General features: G+C 42.2%; 1 protein-coding gene across 1 annotated transcript in view; it reads right to left on the minus strand.

Moving 5' to 3' along the window:
• Positions 1–27787, minus strand: part of FRAS1 (Fraser extracellular matrix complex subunit 1) — a 424264-nt gene that overhangs the window by 49108 nt on the left and 347369 nt on the right. Inside the window, exons 46-58 of the mRNA XM_030313622.1 lie at positions 26545–26664; positions 26092–26271; positions 17476–17600; positions 17060–17200; positions 14995–15222; positions 12864–12977; positions 11076–11226; positions 9498–9657; positions 7065–7233; positions 4551–4797; positions 2969–3313; positions 1243–1403; positions 526–673 (exon numbers count right to left, since the gene is read on the minus strand). Of these exons, the coding sequence (XP_030169482.1) occupies positions 526–673; positions 1243–1403; positions 2969–3313; positions 4551–4797; positions 7065–7233; positions 9498–9657; positions 11076–11226; positions 12864–12977; positions 14995–15222; positions 17060–17200; positions 17476–17600; positions 26092–26271; positions 26545–26664 (2289 nt within the window). The remainder of the gene's footprint in view (positions 1–525; positions 674–1242; positions 1404–2968; positions 3314–4550; positions 4798–7064; positions 7234–9497; positions 9658–11075; positions 11227–12863; positions 12978–14994; positions 15223–17059; positions 17201–17475; positions 17601–26091; positions 26272–26544; positions 26665–27787) is intronic.

A 27787-nucleotide genomic window follows, 5' to 3' on the forward strand; every position in this document is an offset into this window, starting at 1 on the left:
CCGTCTTTCAAATTTTTATACCTTATATACACTATATCTGTCCATTTGACAAAACTTTATGTTATTACCCATTAGATAAACCCCTAATACACCCTAAGACTGTTTAAACATCATGTTCTTTGTGATATCTGTGATTCTTCTACACATATTTGCTGTTCAGTACTCTCTGTTCCCATAGTACTGGATTTATAGCATTAGTAGGTCATTTATATAAAATATTCTAATTTTTCTGTTTAAGGGTATGATTCCCCCAACTAGACACTAAGCTTCTTGAGGACAAGGCCCAAGTCTTATACATCTTTTTGTGCCTAGCACAGTACTAGAAACATGAATGTTTATTTCTCCTCCATAATTCTATGTAAAAGAGTGTGTATACATGTGCTCACACACACACACACACACACACACACACACACGATTTATTTCTTGAATGAAACGTGGATGAGTTCTAATGTCATATACTTGGAAGATAAGGAAAAATAGAAATGTAGTCTGAGCCACCATCTGGCATCTCCAATATCTTACCATCCTGGAATGTGTCATTAATTGCAATGACAGCCTGGAAGGGTTTGGTCAGTTCGGCCCCTTGTGCTGAGCTGAGAAAAACCACAAATGTCTCCAGTCCTTCAATTACTGGATACTGAGTGTCATCCAAGATAGTCAAGGTGCAATACTAGAAGAAAAATCATGATGTTAACTAGACTTACTGTGGTGATAATTTTGTAATATACACAAACACTGAATCATTATGCCGTCCACCTGAAATTAATAGGTTATATGTCAGTTATATCTCATTTTTAAAAATAACATAAATATAAAAAGAAGAAAAATCAAAGCAAACCTTATACAATGTCCAACACACAACACCCATCTGCCTTTGGGAGAGTAGGACAAAGGTGATAACTTGCTTTCTCTGGTGGTTTTATAGTAAGGTTTTTTAATTCATAAAATTATAATCTCTTTATTAAAAACTCTTAGGTGTTTTGTCTCTAGATATTATCACCAAACAAGTGTAGTTCCTATCCTATATCTGTGGTGCTGGATATTAGATGCTGACAATGTCACTTGGAGAGTTTATAGAAGATCGCTCTGCATTCACTCTCTTGTTTGCATGTTTGTGTTTGTGAATAAAGGGAAGACAGTAATATTGTAAGTGGGGTTTAGAGCCCTCCAGAGAGTTTGGATGGCAGAATAGAGACAACGTTAACAGATCTATCTGGTCCTGGACTGCTCTGTGCTCACCTGTTCAGTGACACCTGGCCCAAACTCCACCTTCCTAGAGCTGGGAACATAGTCAACTCCTGGAGTAGCAGAAGCTGGGTCTGAGGGCCGTGTTGCACACCAGACAGATGTGAAGGTAGAAAGGTCAGTCCCATGACGGATAACTGGAATTTTCACTGTACCTAGTGGAGACCCAGAGGTGTCAGTGGTCAGTCTTAGGGCAGAAGTCAGTGGGTTTTCGGAACCCCTGTGTTCTCCCTCACAGTAGGAGCAGCTTTATCCTGTAAGCTTGTCTAATCCAACTTCAGTGATGCCCCTGTGCTCCCTCTGAGGAAGGCTGAGAAGTGTCATCAGCCATGGTTTTACTGACACTAAGATCAAGGCAAGACATGGAGGAGAGCCTCACGGAGGTGGTACTGGAGAGACAGCCCCTAGGGAAAAGTGTTTTGTGGCTTCATGAAAGAGACTGTTCACACAAGAAAAACAAAGTGGAGAGGGTCCATCAAAAAACATCTGAAGCCTATTTTGGGAGAAGAAACTCAGAGAGTAGGGCCTCAGGGATGAGTTGGAAAATAGTCAATTAAGAAAGAACCAGCTAGGGGACTCCATGGGGCCTGAAGCTGAATGTTTCTAATTAAATGTTCCTAACTGGGTTGATTTCCCTATTTTATCTGAGTGGTGCACACATCATTATTTAAACCATATGTGCTATTGCTTATCTTAGGAATGAAGCTCATCTTGTGGTCCACTGTAACATCACACTTCACAGTGTCCTAACGATGCACAGGTAGATTTTTAGCTATTTTCACAATCGAGGTTAGAGAAAAGCTACATGAAAATCCCATCAAATCATATTTTCTGGCCAATAAGTGTGAGGTTGACAAGTAGTCATGGCTGAGTATTCGGCATATAGGAAAGAAAACATGGTACAGGAAACGTCTACATTCTAATCACAGCTCTGCCATATTAATTACTGATCTCTGAAGCTTTATTTCACCTCTCTGAGCTGCCATTTGCTCTTCTATTTAATGTTCTCTTTTCTACAGAAGATTAAATGAGAATGTATGGAATGCAGATGGCATGGTGCCTGGCATTCAGTAAGTGCTCAAAAATATGAGTTCCCACTATCCCTCAGAATATCACCTTCAAAGAAGTGAATGGCCTTGACCAGGTGGCTCAGATCAGTGGATGCTCAGCACAGCTGCTGCCCCTTCTGGTAATATGTCTGCTAGCAGCATGCAGAAGACTTTGAGACCCTTGTGGCGCCAAAAGAGGGAAAGGTGCCTGGGTGGAAGAAATATGCCCACTGATTGCTTAGGGGTATTATATGAAGGAGAAAGTTTCATTTGTTAAGACACTGAAACTTTGGAATTTATTTGTTCTGGCAGCTAGCAGTATGCTAAATAACTTACTCCCATCTCCACCAGATCACATTCTTGCCTTCATAAGCCGAAGTGCTTAGTACCATGCCCTCCCTCCGGACCACAGAGATCAGCCAATGAAGCCCTATGCCAGATCCCTCCCTGTCATCAGTAACCAGGGCAAGAAAAGTGGAAGGGATTCTCTATCCTTCACTACCTTCCTTTCTTGGTCTTAATGCGTAGTATTACATGTCTCATTCCGACAAGGGTGTCACTGAGGAATGGCATTCTCAAATGCCTTAAGAACATTCTCAAAACTAAGCGGAAATTGTTCAAGAAAGAGATAAGGAAATGGGTAATGGAACCCCAGAGATGCTCTCTATTACCTGCATCCTCGCTGACAGTGAAAGCCGTATTGCCCAGGGACACAGTGGAGGCATCATTGGGACCACTAATGAGCACCTTGGCCGATGCTACCCTTCCGATGCGGGCATTGTCAGAAGCATCTGCCAGGGCAATCTCAAACTCTTCTTCCTCTTCATACTCACTGTCATCAATGAGCATGACATCACAGGTGGACATGGTGACACCAGGCCCGAATATCACACGACTGTCAGCAGACATCCCTCTAGATTTAAAATCAGAGCCCGATTCTAGAGCATAGAGGCTACTTCCCATAGCTGACTTAGGGATTGTGTAGCAAATTGCAGATACGATGCTGCTTGAATCCCCTGAAATACAAATGGTAAGAAAACCAAAGCATTTGAATGAGCACTTCTCAAATTCTAAAATTGCTGATAGTTTGGTAAGCTTGGTTCCCTCTGACACATTCCATCACTATTTCTGTTCAAACTCTGACATGAAACCTTCCTGCACTGCAGTTTCTTAAGCCTGTGGTATAAACCACTTGAGGATTTAATATACCCCAGATACTTCGCCAAACAACTTAAAATGGATTTCCTATTCCGTGAATTTTGTGCTCTGTTAATTCACAAGACTCATTGCCCACCATCTAAGACCACAGCGGGTAGAAAGATAAGAGACATATTTGGTACTTTAAGTAGCAAAGTAATTGTGTCCCGAAGGTAGTGATCTGAGCACAGTTCACCGCCTTTCTGAATAAACTTCTGCACTTTAATTCTCAGGGAGAAATTGGCTTGTTTAAAAAAAGAAAAACAAAACAAAATAAAACCTGCCTCTCTGTACAAATGACTTTGCTTATTAGTGCTGCCACGTCCCTGGAAGACAGCCTGTTCTGGGTCTGGCTTGCTGGCCCAGAGCAATCAATGGGGCTTACTTGTTTTCCAAGTGGCATCACCAAGGGTTTGCATTATCTACAGTGTTTGTTACACTAATACCCAGTCAGCAGATTCAATAAAAAATCTGACCTCATCACTTATAGTCATGTTCTGGTTTTGAGTGGGGGATTTCATTTCCATGAGTTTTAAAGTCTCAATATTGCATGATCATAAATGCATATGATCTTTGTTTTGTTTTCAATCCCTCAAGCATTGCCCTTTATTTCTCACACACAGTTTACCTCTCATCTGAGCTCTATCTGTGACAGTCACAAAGGAAAATCTTTAAACATATTTTCTGTCTTCCAAGACTAAGATGAGCAGCCATTTCTTACAAACTTCCCTGCTTGACCAAGACTACTAAATATTTATAGATCGGGTGATTGATTAAGAATTCTAAGTTCATGAATAATTTGCAAGGCCAAATATAACCAGTCTTCTAATCCCATTAAAGAATAAATGGGAGCACTAACAACTTGAACTAAGAAGAGGAGCCTTCTGATAGTACTCACTACAGGTAGGATCACTGTTAGAGTTGTTCTGGGAATTAAACATGTAAAGCACTTACACACAGAAGTTAATATGGTACATGAGCACTTGGCACATAAAAAGGATGCAAAAAAATGTTAGCTATTATTATAGCTCGTTGTCACCTTTGGCACCAACAGACCTTTTCTTTCAATAGGCGCAAACAGAAAACCAGCGCTCTCGTTGACCCGGTAGGTCTTCTTATCAAACTCTAATGTGGGTTCATCCTCAGTGTCATTGATAATGACCTTCGCCTGGGTGAACTCCCCTAATAGGGCATATGCTGGCATGCTGAGCTCCACGGTGAAACTCTCAACATTTTCAAACACATCATCATCATTGATGATAATGGTGCAGGACTTGGTATCCTCTCGCTCATCAAACTGCACCTGTCAAAAAGGAAACAGCAAGGAGTTACATTGTGCTTCAGATTCCCCTGCTATGCTCCCCTAGATCATCCTGGGAAAAGGGACCCAAGCCTAGTGGGCAGAGCACTGAATGAAATAGCTGGTTCTTCTACCCCAACTTCTTGCTGTATCACCTGGAACACTTAGCTACGTCTTCCTATTCTTCATCTATACATTGGAGCTGATTTACTGTATAGGGACATGGAACGCAAAGATACCTCCTACTATCTGGTGACTGTAGAAAAACAGGTTGGTAACTATTCATATCTTATTTTATTAATTCACTTGGAGCAAGAGTGATTTGATTACTCATGTCCCCTTCTATTTGTGGCAAGTTTACCTGGAAAGATCTTTGAACTTGGAGTGTGAAGTTCTGGGGGCCTCAAGTTGGGATAGTCTATGAATTTTTACAAATATTGGATTCCTCATCAGCTAAATAATAATTTCACACACTTATTTCACATATTTACTGGGAGGACTAAAAGACACAACGTATAATGAAAGTCTGAAGTATATTTTAAAGCACTGAACAAATGCGAGATATTATCCTCATTACCATGGTTATACTGTTTTTACACAATCAAAATTGACATAGAATCTCAGTGTACTGGATAATGGAGTTTGAATCCAGAGAAAGTTACATTATGAACAAGCCAGACTAAATTTTAACATTATATTTAACTAAATCCTTTGTCATTAAGATAGGATAGGTCTATAATGTATATGAATTTAGCCTGATACAAGACAGAGAAATTAGTTTATATTCACACAATCATGAACTTATAGGGATTTATTCTGTTTTTACTTTGTCTTAAAAAAAAGATCAAGATAAAACCTTGAAATGGAACCAGGGTTATGGATTTATTCAAAACTACAAGGTTAGGGAATAGGCCCAGACTGTACTTTGTATAAACTGAGATAGCTAAAATATGTAAAATAGTCATCAATCTCTAGGGACACACAAATCTGAAAAACACATAATTTTCATCAGCAGAAAATTACTATTCCATATCTAATCAACTAATCAAATTAAGTTTTACTAAACTCCACATTTCAAAACACTCCATAGATCTCTATTTAGCTCTAGAACCCACTAGAAACACCCCTAGATCTCTATTTAGCTCTAGAACCCACTGCCTTTTGTCTTTCCTTGACAAACACAAATAAATGTTCTTATTATTTTTCTAAAAGATTCCTTATTCTTTTCTCATTCCTCATTTAAATTGACCTCAGCCTAGCTGAAATGCCTCAAAGAGAGAGCCCATTCCTCTTTACAGAGATTTACGATGTCATTAAGAATGGTGAAACTACTTTGCAAAAGCATTGAAGAAATACCTAGTAAGTGCCAGCTATTGTACCATATGTAAAAGATGGTAAACATGGGGCATCCTGCCATAAAGGACTTTACTGTTTAAGTCCTCTTCCTCTCTCTTTTGTGTTTACTCTCTCTGCTCTTTGCCTCATCCCCACCCTGGCTCTAGTTACCACCACTGTGGTAGAGACTTGCTCAGGCACCTCTGCCCCAGCTGCTCTCTGCACCCCCTGCCAACTGCTGCCACCACCACCATCACCATCACCATCACCACCACCACCACCACCACGACTGTGGTCCTCTCGGTCCTCTCACAATCTCAGGCACCTCACACTCGGCCTGTCCGAAGAAGCACAGCCAAGACCAGTCCTTGCCAAACCTGCTCCTCTGACAGGGTGCCCTCCCAGCAAGGGGCATCACCATCCATCTCCCACTTCTGCCCACTATCTAATCCACTGTGAAATTCTATCAATTCTTACTCGTCTGTTCAATCCACCCACTTGTCTCCACTTTTACTCCATAACTGAAACTCAAGCTCCCATTATCTCTCACCCAGGCTATTCCAAGAGCTTCTCAACCACCTTCCTGTACTCTCTCTTCCCTTCTCAGGTAGAGAAGGTGAGGGGAGAGGAAGGGTTTGGATGCCAAAGGTCTCACACAGAACACAGCGCAGACTTTTTGTGGTCATGAAGCAAAATGTAAAGACTGAGAAGCTAGACAACTTAGACAGTTAAAACTTACACGGAGAGTAGATTAACTGGGAGGAACTAGGCCCTGTGAGAAGGGAACACAGGAAAATCACTTGAGGAAGGGCACCAATGGAAAGGGAAGAGGGGTAAAAATTAGGGGGAAGGCACCTCACTTGCCAATGACCACAGTGCTGCCCTGGTGGAGCCAGCTGGTGGTCAGGAATCAGAGGCCTCCTCGCTCATCCTACCTGGCCAGCATATTCCACATAGTCCTGCTGTCCTGGCTGGAAGCTGACTCCGGAGCTGGGGCTGGCGGTCCCTTGCTCGGTGCGACACAGGACGATGGCATACTGGTTCAGGTTCCCAGTCCTCTGCACTGTGACGCTGACAGACCCCGCTTTCTCACTCACGTTGTAGCTGGAAGCACACAAAAAGGTGGTCTCTGAAATTGTGAGCTGGGGCTGTGAAGAATCCACTTGTTTAACGCCTGTCTCTCCTGGTTGGTTACTGGTGTCAGGTAGTTCATAGAATAGGAAGTTTAGTTTCTTTAGGAAGCCAGGTTATAAATTGAGGAAATGTGTTCACCTGGAATAGTCACAGCACCAAGTGACCAAGAAGGCTGTGGATGCAGAATGGTATCTGCCCTGTTCTCAGAGCGAGTTGAAAGTCATTCAGAAAATGAGCAGCACATAGGAGCTCTGCACGTTGTACTTCAAAACACAGAGGAATGACAAACAATCTCTCCCTCGTGTGGTAGAGTAACTAGAATAGTTCAGTGGGTTCTTAGGAAAGAAAGCTGCTTGGAAGACAATTAATGACTTAGCTCAGGTGGAAACTGACTGGACCAGATCTCCAGGACGTATGCAAAGGAGCCAGGGTGGTGGCAGAGAATCAGGCCTACATAACAAAGGTGTTAAGACAAATGGAGCTTTGTGACACTGGGGAGTGACAAGGTTCTATAGACTGAACATGTCCCCCCAGATTCGTATGTTGAAATCCTAACGACAATGTGATCATATTTGGGAGGTGATTAGTCATGATGGTGGAGCCCTCATGAATGGGACTGCTCCGCTTATAAAAGATGTCCAACAGAGCTCCCTGGTCCTTCCAGTATGTAAGGACACAGGGAGAAGACAACCGTCTATGAACCAGGAAGAGGATCCTCACTAGTCACCGAATCTGTCAGCACCTTGATCTAGGATTTCCCAGCCCCCAGAACTGTGAGAAATAAATTTCTGTTGTTTGTAAGCCACCCAATCTATGGTATTCTGTTTTAACAGCCCAAATAGTTTAAGACATAGGGTTAACTTAGCTTGCTGCTATGAATTTGTATTGCTTTCGCAAAGTAGAAGGCAAACTATCCATGTGTCATTAATTCATAATAATTATCTAGGTTTAGAAAAGCCATAAGTGAGTGGGGCCTGAGCTGGGCCTTGGTTTTCATCCCTGAGGATGATGATCACAGGTTCATTTGCCTTGCCCAGAGCCTACTTATGTCTTGTTGCTGTGAGGGTTGTAGGCAAAGTGCCCCTGACAGGTCAGTCCTCATTTCCAGGTTTGGGACACTCTGTACTATTCAGCCCATTAAAAGTTGGAGGCTTGTCCAGAAAAAGTGATCAGATTTAGACCATTTATTTAATTTTTGAGGAGATACAAACAAGAGAAAAATAACAGCAGAACTTACATATAAAAAGTTGATTATAATGTTCCACTAAGTTTTCTAAGTATGTGTGACTAAGACTGGAACAGCCCAGGACTGGGCACATGAAGTCAGGTTTGTAGGTTATCCCCTAACCCCCATTCCAACTTTCATCTGAATTATCATGAAACTGATTTCTTAGAGTAGTGAGTCTCTGAAATGTAGATTGAAAGAATTACCTCCTGCCCCTCCCCTGCTTGCACTCTGTCTCTCTCTCTCTCTCTCAAAAATTAACAGTAAAAAAAAATTTAAAGAATTATCTCCCCCACAAAATTATATCCCTGGTTATAATCTGACCTCTAAAAATCAATACTGTGCTTGCCTACCTTTACCAAAATTGGTGCCTACTTGCCTCTCAACCACCCAACAGGCTATAAAAGCACCTTAAAAGAGTTACCTATATTAGGCTATGAATTTGTTCCAAAAGAAATAGAATTCTATGAACACCAAAGGAACTAGGGGGAAAATACAAGCCCAAGAACAGAGAGAATGTAGGGGGAAGGCAAAGATGTTGTTATTATGAGCCAGTGATTACTTTCAGAACTTGAATGTGTATTTTGTTTCTTATCAGTTCAACTGTATTCTAAAACTTGAAGACAGAAGCAAAAATAATTGTAGGAGATGCAGTAAAGCACAATGGTTAAGATCACTGGACTTTAACCCTGGTTTTACCACTTTTTAGCTATGTGACTTTGGGTAAACTAGTTAACCTCTTTCTGTCTCCATTGCCTTGTTCTTGTGGGGATAACAATAGCACTCACCTTACAACCGCAAGTAGTAAATAAGATGATGTATGTCAAGTGCCTGATACAAACAGTATTAAAAAAAATTGGTGATGTTATTTTTATTATTGTTATACCCACCACCACCATTATCAGATAACTAGAATTTATCCCCTGGTACTTCAATCTGATTTCCTCTGTTTGCCTGATATATTTCTCAAGAATGAAAAAAAAAGAATGAACACCAATAACCCTTGTACCTGGTATATTTAAAGCTGATGAGGGACCATTGAACATGGAACACATTGTCGCTGACCACATTGGGTTTACTGTCTTTCACCAGAAACTGAAAACTATCCATCATCTCATGGATCTTCTCCTTGTGCAACACATAACGGATCAATCCCAAGTTCACATCCTCTGTGAGAAGAAACACATGGTGAATTAACTGGGGATGTAAAGGCAGTCTTGTAGATTCTACACTAACATACCCAGTTTATTCTTCTAATGGGCTGCAGACAGAAATTAATGTCCTAAGAACAAAAAGGGATAGTAGTCTTAAAAATAAATGTGTCTTCCAGATTTTAAAATAAAATCCTATAGCTCTGTGTGACAAAAGAGGGCACTTAGGTACAGAGAGTACCTTATGTTGTTGTAAAATGAGAATCCCAGGGTCTTGGCAAAAAAAGGACTTTAATGAATCTCTCTGGAATGTTAAAGGCAAATCTGAGAGCTGACGGAGAAAAGTCTTTGATTCCATCCTCTGTATATACATGCTCATACTTACCCCTACTTCTTCCCAAATAAGGTTCTTTAGAAGGTACGTGCTATTAAGAAAAGTTGGGGTGTATTAAACAGCTCATACATAAGGCACAGAAAACATGCTCTCTTCTGGGAAAGAACACAAGATTGAGAACAGGAAGAAAAGGGAACATGGTGCCTGAGTTGTAAGGTGTAAGTTTTTGCAATGACTGCTTGAAGTAAGGTCCATCCTCAAAAGAAGTCTAGAAGAGTCTGACATACTTATAAGAAACTAAAATACAGAATGGTCCTTGATGTGATCAAAATAGGAAATATAGGGGCGCCTGGGTGGCTTGGTCGGTTAAGCGTCTGACTTCGGCTCAGGTCATGATCTCACGGTCCATGAGTTTCGAGCCCCGCGTTGGGCTCTGTGCTGACAGCTCAAAGCCTGGAGCCCTGTTTCAGATTCTGTGTCTCCCTCTCTCTCTGCCCCTCCCCTGTTCATGCTCTGTCTCTCCCTGTCTCAAAAATAAATAAACGTAACAAAAAAATTTTTTTTTCAAAATAGGAAAATACTTCTGTTGAGCAACCTACCCGTGTTGATTTTAATTACTTTGTTGAAGACTTAAAAGACAATCCATAACCCTTAGAGGACAAAAATAAACCATACAGGATAACAGATATTTCATAAAGTATAGTGGTTGTTTTTAAAGAAAATCAAGTATGTTGTACCCCTGAAACTCACGTAACATTGTGTGTCGACTATGCTTCAATTTAAAAAAAAGAAGAAGAAAACCAATCAATATGTCATCTTTCTACTAAATCTTGCCAAAACCTAAAGCATTTGGGAGCTGGGGAAGCACAGTAAGGACAAAAAGAAAAAAAAAAAAAATTTTTTTGCCATAATTCAGAGTAATAGGAAAAGGAAATCAGGAGAAGTAAAATTCCAAAGCTGGATGGTTAGACACTAAAAGATCTGTTTGTTTACAAATAAGTTACATGGGGATAAGTAGCTGGAAGTGGTTGTGAGAAAAGATCAGGGCGGTGGGGAGAGTTACAACAGATTTATCCCATCTCGTGGGTCCCTGAGTCCCCACCCTGCGTGAAAGTAACAGTAGTTCTGCCAGGCTGGAGCCTGCTCTCCACGTAGCCATGCTTGGGGCCCGATGTTATCTCATAGACAAGCTGCAGGTCCTCTGTGTCCGGGTCCATGGTCAGCAGTTCCTTCTTGGTGATCAGGTTGGTTGCCTGGAATAGAAACCCATTACATTTAATTCCTGAGGTGGGAATAAAGCCAGACCAAGACCCTCTGACTCAGAATTAATTCAGTTCAACAATGATTTACTGAGCGCATTTACTGCATGGAAAACTCTGTCAGGTTTGAAGAGGTATGAGGACAGCAACCATCCCAGCCTCTGTCCTTGAGGTGTTCACACTTTATTGGGAAAGAAAGGTTCATGAGCAAGGTAACTCTTGTGGCAAGAGCCATAATAGGAGATACAAAAGAGTACTGTACACTTTTTGGGAGTGGAGAGATTATTCCATCTGGACTGGAGGAGAGATTTGAGATGGTGGGAAAGGTTGGAACTTTGAAACAATGATAATATACAGGGAAGACGGCCACTTTATACTTATAGGAGTCAATCATAATGTTGAAATTGAGTAAGATAAATACCCAAATATTGCCCAAATACACTGGCTAAACTTTAATTCTCTCATTCATCCATTCAACAAATATTTAGTAAGAGCAAAAGTTTGGGAGAAAAAAGGGGGTATTCAACAGTATTAAATATTGTAGGTCTAATTGAGTAAAGACATGTAAGTGACCTTTGGATTTGGCAAAATAAAGGTCATTGGTGACTTGATAAGAGGTTATTGCAGTAGGATAAAAAGTGGGAAGTAGAAAACCAATTGGAGAGTGTTGAGAAGAGAAAGGGATGGTTCTGAATATGGGGAAAAAAATGACATAGGGGATGAGAGGAGTTTGTACTAATTTGAAAAAATCCCAACCAGTTCAATAGAAAAACTATAGCACAGCAGCTACATATACAGCCAACTAATTAGCTCCATGGAGATGAGAAATCCACATCCTAGAAGGGGATACCACACACAAAAAAGGACTCAGTGCATATGGATTTAATGCTTGATATGTAACCAGGTAAGAATTGTGGCATATCTTAAAAAGACCAAATTGGGATTTAGGAGGAGAAAGGAATTTCTAAACTAGAAGTCCTTTGAGGATACTCACCTACAAAATACTCACTTTCTTCTCATCAATGCTTCCTGAAACCCATCCTCCCCTTCTTCTAGTTAACAAACTTTTAGCTAAGCCAGCTAGAGACTATTTCCCAGCCACTTATGCAACAGATGGAGCCATATGACCAATTTCTTGCCAAAATAATATGAGTGCAAGTGATGTATTTAATTTCTGTATCACTTGTTTAAAATGAAGTTCCTTGCCCTCTACTTCTCTATTTTCCTCTTCCTATGGGCTGGAATATCAATGAATAGCTTAAGAGTTTTGGCTATGTTGTTAACAGCAACAACCCAGCGATGCAGAACAGTAAGACAGAAGGAATCAGCATCTCTGAACGGTCACGTAGAACCCTAGACTGCCCACTTGCTTCCACTCTTTATGTGAGAAAAAAAAGAAAATAAATGTCTATCTTGTTCGAGCTTCTGTATTTTGGGGAGTCACTTTGTAAGAACATCTCAGACTATATAACAATCTTAATGAAACTCGTGGAGCTTGCCAATCTTCGAAAAATCAGCTCCCTTAGGGAGGGATAAATGTGAGTGGAACTGGACTTCTATCCCCAAGTTGCCCTGAATAAGGACATAGCCCAAGTTGGTTCATGTGAATGTGGCAGATGGAAAGGCCTTACCTTGCCATCCATGTACTCCAGCCACTGGAGCCCCAGGTTGGTAACAATTCTAGGGGTGCCATCATCTACTGGGAGGATGTCCACTTGGAACTGCTGAGGTGCTGCTGTCATAACCTGTGGGGGAAGCCAAAAGAAAAAAAGTCATGATTCACAGACATTTGAAATATGTCAGGTCTGGGACCTACAGAGTTGCAACCCCTGAAATCTGATGGCACTTTAGCATGGGTGACTGAGCCAGTTTCCTACTGCTTGCCCCCCTTGGCATGAGGCACAGAGAAGAATGATGACTGAGAAAGTGGGGACAATATGACAAGGAAAGCAAGGAAAGTGGCACTTTCCTGCAATTCCACCTGCTAAGGAAGTTGACTTTCCCACACCCATGCATTCCTTAGCTGTGTTCAGTATTGCACTATTTTCCTTTCAATGACTCCTGTTAACATTTTCATGAGAGGTGGACTAAACTCATCATTAACAGGTTAATGTCAAAGTCCCCAGGTGTGATTCTGCCAGATGTGAAAAGACGTTTCATGGGACGATATTCTCTTCCTTTCTTTCCTTATTTTTGAGGGAGAACTGTCCATAGGGGGAAAGGGGCTGAGGAAATCAAGAATAAAAGCGTTTGTGGGAATAGTGAAAAGAAACTGGTCTATTATTTCACTGTCACACAGATACATGTCCACACACACACACTGCACATACGTGGTCTGCTCTCAGAACCTCACTGTTCCTTAGAAAATAAGGCACACCAGCACACAGGGCAGCAAGCCACTGGCTTTTCAATCTTCTGCAACCGTCCTAAATAATTTCCATTTCAAAAATAATACAGTCCCTCTGGAGACTACTATGACCTTTTGTGTTTATCAGAGAGGTAGCCTCTTGCTGATTCATCCTGAAATCTTTTTCTCTTCTCAAAGTCAAATTAAGTTGGGGAGCAGCTACGGTTTAGAAGAGAGAAAATAAAAGTGATGATCTGCCAGACGGTGACGCAGTGCAGACACTGAAACGGCAGGCAATCCCAAGAGGCGTCTCACCGGCACCTGGGCCAGCTGAGAATGACCTTCACACAGGCTGTCTCTAAGGGATGCAGGGGGATCCTTCTTCCAGGAAAGGAATCATGCCCATGCATCATCAGAGTAGGAAAGGACTCCGCAGGACTGAGAAGTTGACCCTTTTGTTATCCTGAAATACAGTCGGGTGTGATCATGCTGCTCAGTAGAACTGCTTCTGCGGAGTCAGACACAGATGCCTGACATGCAGACGTGTCCTCGGGCCCACCTTCTATCAGAGTTGCAATTATTCCCAGGGGTTATGATACTGCTGGAAATCTGGCTGAGGAATAAAGGAGTGAGTAAGAACTGCAAGGAAGGTAGCGGAGAATGGAGAAATTCTCTTAGAGAAAAAGTTTGACAACTTTAGGACCTTAAGAGAAAAACACTGTTAACCTGTTCCACGAGCTGGTCCGAAAATGATGACAATGATGATGATACTACAGCCACAGTTTATTGAATGTTTCCTATGCTTCCTGTGTAAGGCACTGCGTTAAGTGCTTTACATATATCATAAAGGCAGATATCATCCCCATTTTAAGGACAGGGAAGCTGAGGCTTAGGAAGGGTAAATGACTTACAAAGACATTTCAGCTAGTAAGTGAGAGAGCTAGAATTTTAATCAGTGTCTTTTGGACACTGATTAAAAGCCACACTCTTAACCAGGTTATTCTTTAGGAGATTGAGAAACTCTGGCTGACTGAGGAGGCATAGAAAGAAAAAGACAATCTAGAATCATATGAGATTATTGAAAAACCGGATGAAGGAGTCAATGGGTGGGAAAAAGGAAAGGGAAATAATGACAGTCATAATAACAATAACTATTCACCCTTTCTTGTGCATGCTATTTGCCAACAATATTATATACTTTCTGTGGATTACCTCCTTTGAGCCTTAGACTAACTGAAATTGTACCCATTTCATGGGTAAAAAGCTGAAGCTTACAGAAGTTAAGTGATTTGCCCAAGGCCAATTAGTGACAATAAGAACATTGCTATTCTTGGCCTAAAAATGCCATGTTCTGCCTCTGGACAAACTCGGGCACACTTTGCTGTGTCTCCCTCCCCACTGTCTTTGCCCCTTACCTCTTTTCCTCCTTCCTCAATGATAAAGAAGGGGTTTGTCCCATCAGCCACAGTGAAGGTGAAGTGGTCTCTGAGGGAGTTGCTGCCATCATGGCTGTAGCTGATCCGGTTCTGGTAGATGTCTTCCATGGTGAAGGTGGAGGTGTGCCAGAAATGCTGCCCATTGGTGGTCCGCTCGATGGTGCCGTGGCGTGGAGGCTGCACAATGGTGAACGTGACAGACTCGGCCTGTTGAGGGCATACAAAGCCAGGGGAGAAAAGAAGTTTGTAGCAGAAACCAGATTTGTGAGTGATGGCCAGCAGGTGGTCAAGGATACCCACACCTAAAGATGTTTATAAAATAAGGATTGCATTTGCCTTACAGGTGCCAAAAATAAAACTAAGGAGAGAAACTATATCGGTTACTACAATTGAACTTATGTTCTGGCGCCTTCTGGTGTCAGGAAGAAAGACTTTTAGATTGTCTTTAAGGGTCAAAGGGGAAACCTGAATTTCTTAAAAAAATTTTTTTAATGTTTATTCATTTTTGAGAGAGAGAGAGAGAGAGAGTGAGTGAGCAAGCAGGGGAGGGGCAGAGAGAGAGGGAGACACAGAATCCAAAGCAGCTCCAGGCTCTGAGCTGTCAGCATGGAGCCTAATGCAGGGCTCGAACCCACAGACTGTGAAATCATGATCTGAGCCGAAGTTGTCCGCTTAACCAACTGAGCTACCCAGGCACCTCAAAAGCCTGAATTTTTAACCTCTGCCAGGATGATAGGAACTAGACTTTTAAAACCATTCATTTCCTTCCTAACCTTTTCTCCACTTTCCCAAAACTCCCATGTACAGAATCCCATATGCGACAAACATAAGCTAATTTCCCCTGTCTAGTTGTGGCTTCTAGGGTGTCACATAGAAGAAAAAAGAAAGATGTAGAAAACTCTGTTCAAGACTTTCCAATGATTTCCACCAACTTAGAATAAATGCAAAGGCCTGACTTGGGCCATGAGGCCCTCTGTGGCCTAGTGCCGGCTTCCTCTCTGGCCCCCTTCCTCTTTTCTCCTGCTTGCTTACTGGGTTTCTGGCTTCTTTGTTGTAACTCAAAGGTTCCAAGCACCTTGACTGCAGGCCCTTTGCACTTCTGGTTCTTCTTCCCAGAGAGTGACTCTTTCGACAACTGCATACCTTGTTCTTCCACTTCATGATATCCTGCTCAAATATCAGCTCCTCAGAGAAGACTCCCCTGGCCACTCTGTCTAAGATAACACCCCCTTCAATCTTGATCTCCTTTTGTCTGCTTCATTTTTATTCATAGCACCTATCCTATCTGACATGATGTTTATACGTTCTTTCTTGTCTGTTCCCTTAACCTAACGCTGAAACTCCCTAAGCCTGGAACTTTGTTTTGTTCACAGCCCTCTATTTAGCATCTAGAGCAAAGCCTGGCACTTACTAGGTAATCAATGTTTTTGAGAATAAATGAACGATTGAGGACTGGCACAGGGAAAGACACACAGAACTAATGAACAAATGCTATGGTACTCTTCTATGGGAGAGCTGAATCATGCCAGAATGTTAGATACTTTAACTTGAAAGCATCATGAGATTTAGAGTTTAGTCTCTATGTGCTCTGTTTTACTGAATAAAGCCTAGTTCTGTAAGGATGCTCAAATTTTAATAATCAGTTGTCATTCAGAGAAGTCTGAATGAAGCAGGTAAAATGATAGGAAAAATGAATAGGTATCCAAAACACTTGTTCACTCTAATGAGAAAAAAATAAAAAAAATGGGTAAAATGCCATCAATCTAATTTTCTATGAATCATGATTTAAAAAATCAGCATGTTAAAGGATTTTACATGTAATCAGGGGAGAGAGAGAATGTTATTTTGGATTCGAGAAAGTGTTTAAAACCAATTTGATCTCAAATATATTAGTTTCTATTTCCAGAGGCCACAGTATCTTCTAGGTTTTAACCCTTCAAGGATGCCTGCATGAACCTTACCCTTCTGCCCTTACTCTCAGGATGCATATCACAAAGCAACAGATCAGCCTCTCATTAACCGAGAACCAAGTGAGTGCTCTTACCATCTGTGTCGCATCCACTGCCTTGAGCTCAAACTCTGTGATGGTCTTCCTCACACCCTCTGTACCCGCATCCCCGAGTTCTGTACAAACAGGAAGTGAATCATCCACAGGGCGTATGGTGATATGGAAAGTCTGCGTCACCTAGATGGCAGAAAGTGCAGGTGGGACAACTGTCCTCAGCACCACCCATGGAGAAGGTAGGTGCTTTTTTACTTTCCTTCACACCCATTCCCGCAGGACTGACTGATTTGGAATCCAGGGTGATTTCCCTTTGGCGAGAGCCCCAGGGCTGTCAGAAGCCGCCACTTGCCTTGGGTGAGAGTAGGGGAAGGTGAGGCTTGCATAGTTGCTTTGCATCAAGGAAGACTGTGCAGAATCAGTACCCATTCACTGAGGGAATAGAGTGCCTTGCCTACCTCGCTGACTCCATCTGAGAGTGTGAAGCTGAAGGCATCTGAATGTTTTTCGGTCTTACTGGAGTGGATATATTGAATGTTTCGTGAAGTCAAGTCAGCTTGAGTAAAGGAATTAATCTGGATACCTAGCAAAAGGGGAAGAGAGAACCAGAGAAAGGATGTCAAAATGCTAGCCATATTTCTAATACTAGAGAAATGCCATACTCTCATCACACAGAGTCCTTTGTATTTCTCTCATAGCATTTATATGCTTCTCTCTGAGATGCTGTGTTAGAGTTGTTTGTGTGTGTGTGTGTGTGTGTGTGTATACAACAGCACACGTTCTGTGGGAGCACATGTTAACTTAATTATTTAGTTTCTACTATGTGCCAAGCCAACAGCAGGTGCTCAATAATTGTTCCTCTCCTTTCTCTAGGGGTTCATGTATGCAGGTCAAATCTGTGAAAGGTAGAGCCATTGCCTTAGTCTCCAAACTCCTCTCTCTTAGGTTTTATATTCCCCTATAGCCTCAGAGTCCTTTCTGAAAACCTGCCCTAATTTTTAATATTGTGTCATGACTTAGCTTTTGAACACTGGAGTCACAGGGCTTGGCTACACATAGCCTTTTTTCTGTGATTAGTGAGCCTGGCATCCAAGATTTCATTGGACATTCTTCAAGGTCCCTTTCAACTCTCCGGTGTACGATTCTAGCTTCTCACATACCACTTTAGCCAGGCTGGCAGTTACAAAACATACTGTATGACTTTGGGGTTTGAGCAATAATTCCATCTCAACTCTAAAATGACCTAAAAAGCCAGTATCCTTTAAGAACATGATATAGAGAAAACACATTACATTTTTTTCAGTCATTTTAAAACTCAAAACAAAACAAAAAAACCTAAAGTGATTTTAGATAACACCCATATCCCACAAATGAATAACATCTTATGTTTTTAAATGTCCGACAATATTTTATCAAAACAGCCCAGACTTCTTGCTCCTATCTTAGGGCTTTGGGCTTCCGTGGTTCATCCTCTGGTGTCAGCCAAGACTGAAACGAACCCATATCAAATGTAGTTTTAGTCCCTTGGCACAAATTCCCTCTTTCTGTTTCTGGGTGATGGGGTATTAATCTATTGAATCTGGTCTTTTGGTTTGGTCCTGAAATTCATTTGCTGTTTCCTGGAATTTGTTATTTGTCATTGTTAATCCTGGGGAAACCAGTTTGTCGTTTTAGCAAAAAAACCCAAAGAGATTCTACTTTGACTGTTTTACATGTAACTGTGGCATCAATATCACTGCTTTATCTTTAAAAAAAAAAAAAAATCAACCCACATGGTTTATACATTTACAACTCTCTTTATCATTTGAAATTTGTTACCTAGATACAACAGTCTCCTGGATACTGGGGCATTATTTTTCTGATGAGGAATTTTATATTTCTGTGCTTGCTACATCAGCTCTTGACAGGCAAAAAATATAGCCTCCTGTCTTATCGCTTTGTCTTGTGGCTCTGGACAGAAATCCATACCATTCTTTAAAAATTTAATAACTTCAGACTGGCTGCACTGAGAAATTTAAATCTTTTTCCCTGCTGTGAATCCATCCTCACAGCTCATGGGGAAATTCTTGTATGGATTCTCGCAATCAACTGGTCACCTAATTCACTGTTCCCTTTATATGAGTCTTTTATAGTCTAAGAGTGATGAAGAAAGGTAATAGATTTTTTCTTCTTCTTGGAAAGAAAGGTTTGGAATTGATCTTTCCCTTTTTTAACATTTCTTACTGAGAGGAAATTGACATATAATAAATTACACATATTTAAAGTATGCTTGGGCACATCCATGAAACTATCATCTCAATCAAAATAGTGAACATTTCCATCACCCCAAAAGTTTCTCAACTGACATTGTATAATCCCTCCGTTCTTCCCGTTCTCATGCCTAACCCTATCCCAAAGAAACAAATCAATTGTTTTCTGTAACTGTAGATTAGTTGGGTTTTCTCTAATTTTTTCATAATTAGAATCATAAGCTATGTATTATTTTATGCCTGCTTTTTTTCACTGGGCATTATTGTTTTGAGATTCATCCATATTGCAGCATGTACTAATAGTTTGTTCTTTTTTATTGATGACTGGTATTCTATTGTATGGATTTATTACAGTTTGTTTCTCCATTGACCTGTTGATGGACATTTAGGTTATTTCTAGTTTTGTGCTATTGCAAATAAAGCTGTTATGATCATTTGTGCACAAGTCTTGGTATGGGCTTAAGTTTTTATTCTTCTTGGGTAAATCTCTAAGAGTGGAATGGTGGGAATGTTAGGTGCATGCTTAACTTTTTAGGAGACTGCCAAACTAAGTGGTAATTTTATATTTCCACTAGCAGTATATGACAGCTCTAGGCTTGATCTTAATGAGCCTTTCCCAAGTCGACCTAGCAAACACTGAGCACCTACTCCATGTGTAGAACACTGTTTCATACTTGCTTATGTATATTGAGTTGTATCTTGTAACAATTCTGGGAGGTCAAGGTTGGCATATTACGTCCATTTTTCTAGATTATGACACGAATAAAATTAGAAAAGCAATGTGATCTATCCAAGGTCACACAGCTAATAGGAGGGCAGTGCTGGGGCTGGAGCTCAAGGTTGTCCAACTTTAAAGTTTATGCTCGCTAGGAGTACTTTTTGTACAACTCACCTAACCTTTTCAGACTAGGTGAGGAGCCTTTTGAATTTTACTCTTATCCTTTATTTTTTTTTTCCAATATAAAAGTAATACGAGCCTATTAGAGAGAATGTGAAAAACACAGAAAAATAGTGAAAAATCACAAAAGCCACTCGGGAATCTACCTCTGTAATATCACCATTGTAATATTTTTAATTGATTCATTTTTTCTAGAATACTTTCTTGGCTATAACATTTGTCTTGCCCGATATCCCTAACTTAGTGCCAGAGGGTAACGCGCTGCATCTAGAACATAAGCTTCAAGAGGACGAGGATTTTTGTTATTTCTTCACTATTGGGCACCTACAATAGTGCCTGTCACACAACAGGTACTCAAAACATGGTTGGTGAATGAATTCAGTTCATCCACTCTAATTCCTATCTAAGAGGTCCTACTGAGCACAGATTTTCAATCTTTATACATGTAAGAAAAAATTCCGGCCTTTGTTAATTGGGCATTGGAAGACCTAAGCTACTCCCCATCAAGATGGTGTTTCCAATAACATATTGTCCCTACTGGCTGTCACAGCAGGTAGTTACTGTTTGAAATATCTTGAAGGCATTTAATCCCATCGAAGGTGTTTTCAGCTACCAACCCGCTGGCTAAACTATGTATCTGGCAGTATTACAGAGACCCACATTAACCCTGTCAGTTTTTCCAATTCCCCTGGAGGGCCAGCACATTAGAGAAAGTTCAGTCCAGGTCAGGGAAGTAGCGTGGGAATAAAGTATCTTTGAAGAAATTGCCTTCCCTTTGCCTCAGCCTTCCTGCTTTCTGCAGAGCTGTGGATAGCTCTGTGACACTGCCTGTGTCCTACCTCAGACTCAGGCTGCGGGGGACTCTCAGCTTCTCTACTTCAGATTTTCTTCAGAGCCTCCGGTCACGGAATGAATTGTATCCCTTTCCTTACCACCGCTCGCCCCCCAATTCATATGAAGTCCTAACCCTCAGTACCTCACAATGTGACCTTTTTTGTAAATAGGATTATTGCAGATGGAAGCAGTTACAATACCATCATTAGAGTGGCCCTAATCCAATCTGATTAATGTGCTTATAAGAGGGGAAAGTTTGTCACAGACATACCCATACAAGGAGCATGCCCTGGGAGCACAAAGACGGCCATCTCTATAAGCTGAGGAGAGAGGACTGGGCCAGATTCTCCCTCACAGCCCTTGGAGGGAATCAACCCTGCTGACAGCATGATCTCAGACCTCCAGCTCCAGATCATGAGACTTTGTTAAGTCGCCCAGTCTGTGGTACTTTGTGACGGCAGTCTTAAGTGCACTAACATACCTCTGCTCTTGGGGAGAACCCAAACTAAAGCCATGGGTGCATCCTATTTTGGTTGGTGTCAGGATGCTGAGAGAGGGTGAGAGAAAGCGGAAACCACTGAATACCTTTGCTAAAGCATCATCTCTGGGAAGTCTTTCCTGACTCACTACCACACCTCTCTTAGGTGGAACTCGCTATGCGTTGGCTCTCACTGTCCCGTAATGTTGCTGTCACAGCTACTGAAACGCATTTGCACAGGTTTGTTTACACGTCTCCCACCTCCAAAACAAATTTCCTCCTGCAGCAGCTACTCAGTCAGTGTTTGGTGAAGGTGAGAACCAGTGCTGTGCTGGAGACTGCTGTACTCCTCCTTGACTTGAAAAGTACAAGTCCTCCCTGTTGGCTAAGCAATTGGATGCCCAGTTAGGGTCTGCATTTCCCAGCCATCTCACAGCTTTGTCTGACTACTCTCTGGCCACTGGGATGTGATCAAAATTGATGTGTGTTCTATCGGTAATATTCCTAAAATAGAAATGGATGTGGGCTCCCCTGGCCTTTGCCTCTTACTGCTGGCTGGGGAATGGCAACAATTACAGTGGTCACCTCAGACCAGAGATGGAAGCCTCATATTGAGGATCACGGAGCCACTTTAGGCCATCTGGACCACCTGCCTCCGGATTTTTCTGTGAGAGAAAATGAATTTCTTGTGGAAGGCACTGCAATTTAGAGTCTTTTTGTTCCAGAGACTTAGCTTCTATCCTAATAACTCCTTACTCTGATTTCACAGGAAAACGAGGATCTTTAGGGTCCCTGACATGAGGGGATGGCCCCTCAACCTTGCAAAGGGCACACACGGGCAGGCCCATGTCTGTCTTCTACACAGTCTGTACAGGCATGTGGCTCCCTAGATCTCAGGGGACAAAAATAGGATCTCCACACCTGTCCTGTCTATCCAAAAAGAACAACTCACTGACCAAGACAGACAGTATGAGAATAAGTCCACTTCATAGTTAACCAGTGAAAGGATATCTGCAGGCACTGATGGAAACTGATAATTCCAAGAGGCATCAGTCCCAAAATAGCTCAGTGCCTGCACCACAAGACACTGGCCTAGGAGCTTGCTTCTCGCAAAGCACAGGCCAGCCCACCCCAGCTCCTGGTAGATCCATCTGCGCCTACTGAGGCAAAAAGGCAAGGTGCAGAGGCTTTTCTCGAAACTGAGCCAGCTGCCTTAAGAGAGGAATGTAAGATATCAACATGCATTTCCTCTGAAGGGACACCTTTTACATCTAAAGTATCAAATTCATAAAAATATTCTCTCTTAGGGCAGACAGGGAATGTGAGAATTCTGTCTAAATGCTACAGAAATGACTCAGAATGGGGTTGGAGATGTGAGAAGGGGCAGGGAAGCTCTGTTCCATTAGCAATGGGGAGGGGACCCTAAGGGTAAAGGGAAGGGGGCTGGATCCTCATATCTGGTCCACTGACAGTTTCTAGAAACAGGTGGATGGAGAAAAACTGGCGGGAGTGCGAGTCAAGTGGGTTAGGAAGCCAAGCCTGGTGGAAAAGGGAGGTGAAAGAAGTGTCCTGGGGAAAGGGAGCCCTCCCTCCTTTTGCGGAGGGTACTTTCCCAAGGGAGAAGTATGATCATTAAGAGCCTTTCTCTAAGCAGCACTGGATTGGTCTTGGCAACCAGAATTTAAGCCCAGGGAAGGCTGAGACTGTAAAACCAGAAAAGGAGTCACTGAAGCAGCCTCACACTGAACTCTTGATACAGCCCAGGGTCAGAGAAGAGCGGGGACTGGGGTTTACCATCAGGAAGGCAGCTCACAGTGCCTTGCATAAGGCTCAGTGCTTTTCAAGTTCTGTACGGTGTGGATGCAGCTGCCTAACACAACAGCCAAGAGTCTGCCCTTTCATCTTTGGAGAGATACAATCAGCAACCTGACAGAATTCTGGCAGAAGCAATTAGCTCATGAATTAGTTATCAAATATCTCCTGCAGCCAAGGTCTTAGGAGTGCTGATGTGCATTCTTCCCCCAGGAACTTTGGGACAAAAGGGTAGGCCATTTGCTTCCATTTGCATTAGGGATTTTTTTTTAATGTTTATTTATTTTTGAGAGAGAGAGAGAGAGAGAGAGAGAGAGAGAGAGAGAGAGAGAGAATGAATGAGCAGGCGAGAGGTAGAGAAAGGGAGACACAGAATCCAAAAGCAGGCTCCAGGCTCTGAGCTGTCAGCACAGAGCCTGATGCGGGGCTCAAACCCACGAACTGTGAGATCATGACTTGAGCTGAAGTTGGACACTTAACTGACTGAACCACCCAGGCACCCCTGCATTAGGTATTTTTGCCAATCTCCCCATCTTCCCCTACGCCCTCCCACCAAAGACTCAACACTTTCCCCTCCACCATCCCCATCACCACGGTGTGCCTTCCCCTCCCATCCTCTGACACACTACCCTCCATCTCTCACCATGGGTCTCCCTCTCATTCTTCCTCTCATTCACCCTGCCCCAGCCACACTGGTCTTGCTGCCTTTGGAACTGGATGTGCCACGATGATCCCAACTCAAGGTGTTTATACTCACTGACCCCTCTGTCTTGAAAGCCTTTTCCTTATAACATCAGCATGGCTGGCTCCCTCACTCTCCTCAGACCTCTTCTCAAGTGTCATCTTATGTTAGGGAGTCCTTCTTCCCTTACCCCCTTCCTCCCTGCACCCTGGAACATTCTTATTTCTCCTTCTAATACTCATAACCATTGTTATAGGATGCATTTGCTTGCTTGTTTGCTTATGCTCTGACTTCCTGTATTAGAGAGTGAGTAGAATCACAGTGAGTACATCCTCTGTTTTGTCATTCCCCTGGTTGAAAGAATGAAGGCTCTGTAACTTAAAATCCAAAGGAAACCAGTGAAGCTCTAAATCTCCTGCAAATGATCACTGCCTCTATGATGTACGAAGGAAAGACACCTCTGCCTTTACATTGTTCAGCAAGCATCTTCAGTGCCTCACATCCATTCAGCCAATTTCTATAGGTTTCCACTCTGAAATTCCTTCTTCCTTCCCTCTCTCCCTCCCTCCCTTCCTTCCACCAACTACTGTCTATTGAATATTTACTGGGTGCCAGGTATTATCGCTTACATCATTCCCACCTTCCTATACCCACCGCTGCCCGCCTGGGTGAAACCTCACTACTGACTATTGAGCCCAAATGTGAAACTTCCAACCCACTATCACTGCCTCCTTTTTCTTTCTTTCACTCATCTGTTAGACATTAGATGAATTTCGCTTTCCTAACCTGCTCAGAATTCTGTAGTAACTCTCCATCGCCTATTGAATTTAATAGGGATTATTTATCCCAGCTTTGAGGACCCTGCATAAAATCTCACTCTGCCCAAGAGCCGCATCTACTCCTGTTTTCAGAGTATATGCTTTAGCTAAACTGGGCCACTCATCATTTTTGGAATGTACCCCCATGCCATTCCCATCTCTGAAAATAACACAATTTCTGTTTGCCCAAAGTCTACCTTCTAAGGGCTCTTTTAAATGCCATCTCTGTGCACCTTCCTACCCAATGTAGCCTCTCCCATTTTTTTAAACATTTATTTACTCATTTTTGAGACAGACTGAACAGGGGAATGGCAAAGAGAGAGGGAAAGAGAGAGAATCCCAAGCAGGCTCCACACTGTCAGTGCAGAACCTGATGTGGGGCTTGAATCCATGAATCGTGAGACCATAACCTGAGCCCAAATCAAGAGTCAGATGCTTAACTGACTGAGCCACCCAGGTTCCCTTAGCCTCTCCCATTTTTGAGCTTCTATGACACCAGGTTTATACAACTCTTAAAATACCTGCCATATTCTTCTCTTATATATGGTTATATGCAGAGGTTTCTTATCTCATCCAATAGAGCACACTGGAGGGTGAGGATGCAATGTCCTGTACCGTTTTCTTAGAGAGTGAGGCTGGGATCTCCTATATCTACTTTTCTCTCCTCAGCAGCAGCTAAACTAGAATCTTGCTCTATACACATGCTCACTTGCTATTTCCTGAATTACCTTAACATTTTTTTTAATGTTTATTTATATTTGAGTGAGAGAGAGAGACAGAGAGAAGGACAGAGCATGAGCAGGGGAGGGGAAGAAAGAGAGCGAGACACAGAATTTGAAGCAGGCTCCAGACTCCAAGCTGTCAGCACAGACCCTGAGATGGGGCTCAAAGTCATGAACCGCGAGTTCGCAACCTCAGCCAGAGTCAGACGCTTAACTGACTGAGCCATCCAGGCGTTCCTTTCCTGAATTACATTTCCTGGATTAAGTACAGTGCATCACACTGTGCCGGGTGCTCAGACTTTAGAAGAACAGGGTGCAGTGTTTGCCCTCAAGGAATTGACAATCTAGTTATGGAGACAAGATTGCTTACATAAAATTGCAATCGTTCATTCAGGTTTCAGCAAGAAATTATTGAGTATCTATTGCATGCCAAATGTAATGCAAGGCAGTATATAATGGTCAAAATTAGTAATGCAAAAAGTAAATACTAACAACGGCAGATTCTAGGCATACATGGCTTACCGCCAACGCTTACTAAGTCCCAACTTTTGGTTTGATGAAGCAAGAGGCGATAGGCTTACCGGGTGACGCTGCATGCTCTAGATGGCCCAGTTCAGGTTTTCTAGTGATTCTATAGATCAATTCTGCAGGCTTACTCTCCTGGTCCGTGGCAGAGAGCTGCAGAGTAGTGATCTTCTTCACTGAGTTCTCATCCAAGACCAGCCCTTTGTTGGTGGTGATGACTGGTGGGGAGTTGTCTTCTGAAAATACCAGAAGTAGTAATTTGAAAGAGGATCCTTTCAGCTTCCTTTCTTCAATTCTGGGCCTAGTGCCCAGAAGTAAAATCAGAATAATCCTTAGGCCTGTCCCTCAGGGAGTGCACCAAGGATCAGCTTCACACAACAGAGGGGACAGTATTCCAGATTCCCATGTGGGCTGGGTAAAGGAAAGGCTCCAGCCTCAAGGTAAGCACAGTGTAGACTATATAACCCCAGAACTGCTGGAATATTTTTAGAAACCCAATGCCCCCTTACCCAAAACAGTGATGGAAAATGACTGGCCGATCAATGTGTTGCCTTCTCCATCGACCACATCAAATTTAAAAGCAAAGCTCCCACCAGATTCTCCTTTCCCATGACTGTATTCTACCTGGCCTGTAAAAAAGGACAAGAAAATAAAGATTCGCTATTAGTGGTTTCCGCCCTTATTTCTGAAGCATGAGGTGGGAATCTGATTGGTATTCACACCAGCGAATCAATTAACACCTTCCTCACTTTGATATTGCTGTAGACATTTTAATCTAAAGTTTTCAGTTCCTCCCTTTCCCCTCCCACTATTGACTTCCTCGTAATAAAAAACACTCTCATAATAAAATCATCCCAAGTAGGACTGCTTTATGGTTGAGGCTCAGCTTTTGTGAAAGATTCTAAGGAAGTCTCACGAGTAACCAGATTAACAAAATCGCCCACATGGAATATGTGCAGCAACAGCACCCACATCATTGGTTATACACCCATGTCACAGGGCAAGGGACACGGAGCCACAGCCCGTATTCCTCCCAGAGCTCATCAATCCCATTTCCCAGTGCAGCTTTAAGTCATTTTTGAAACAACACTGGATATAACCAACCAAAGAGTTAACAGATAAACTCTACATTGAAGTCAAAAGGATCGAAAGGGACAAGCTCTACATCTTACATTTTTGTTCAGGGACAGTCTCACTGCTAAGTACCTAGCAATGTAAATAGAACCAAACATCTGGGGAGAGGTGCCTGGTCTCATTTTTAAAAAGGAGACACTGAGGCAAGGATAACTAAGATATTACTATCCCTTTGTCTATTCCACTCCCTTTGGCAAAGTACAGACAGGTCCAGTGAGAATTTAACATTTTGAGTGTTAATGCATGGACAAGACCGTTATTTCCTCTCCTGAGGACATATTTCCACCTCTAAATGGAATTGCACATCATCACATGACTTTGGATTTGGGTTACTTTTCTCCCCCATTACATAACTTTTTTTTTTTTCTTTTACCCCTGGAAGAATTGTACAGTAACTACGTAGCATTTAACACTTATGCTTTTACATTACATCAGCATTTCCTGGAGGAGGGATGAGCTATGTAATCTCCCCCAGGCAGCTCCGATTTATGCCCTTCCATTTTGCTTAGTTCATTAACTTGTGCTCTTTGGGGAGCTAAAAAAGAGATATAAATTGTTCACCTAAGGCAGGCATAATTTTCACCTTAATCCATCCCAATTCACTTCTTTTTCCTTCTC

The sequence above is a fragment of the Lynx canadensis genome, chromosome B1 (assembly GCF_007474595.2).
Source record: "Lynx canadensis isolate LIC74 chromosome B1, mLynCan4.pri.v2, whole genome shotgun sequence".
Lineage (NCBI taxonomy): Eukaryota > Metazoa > Chordata > Mammalia > Carnivora > Felidae > Lynx > Lynx canadensis.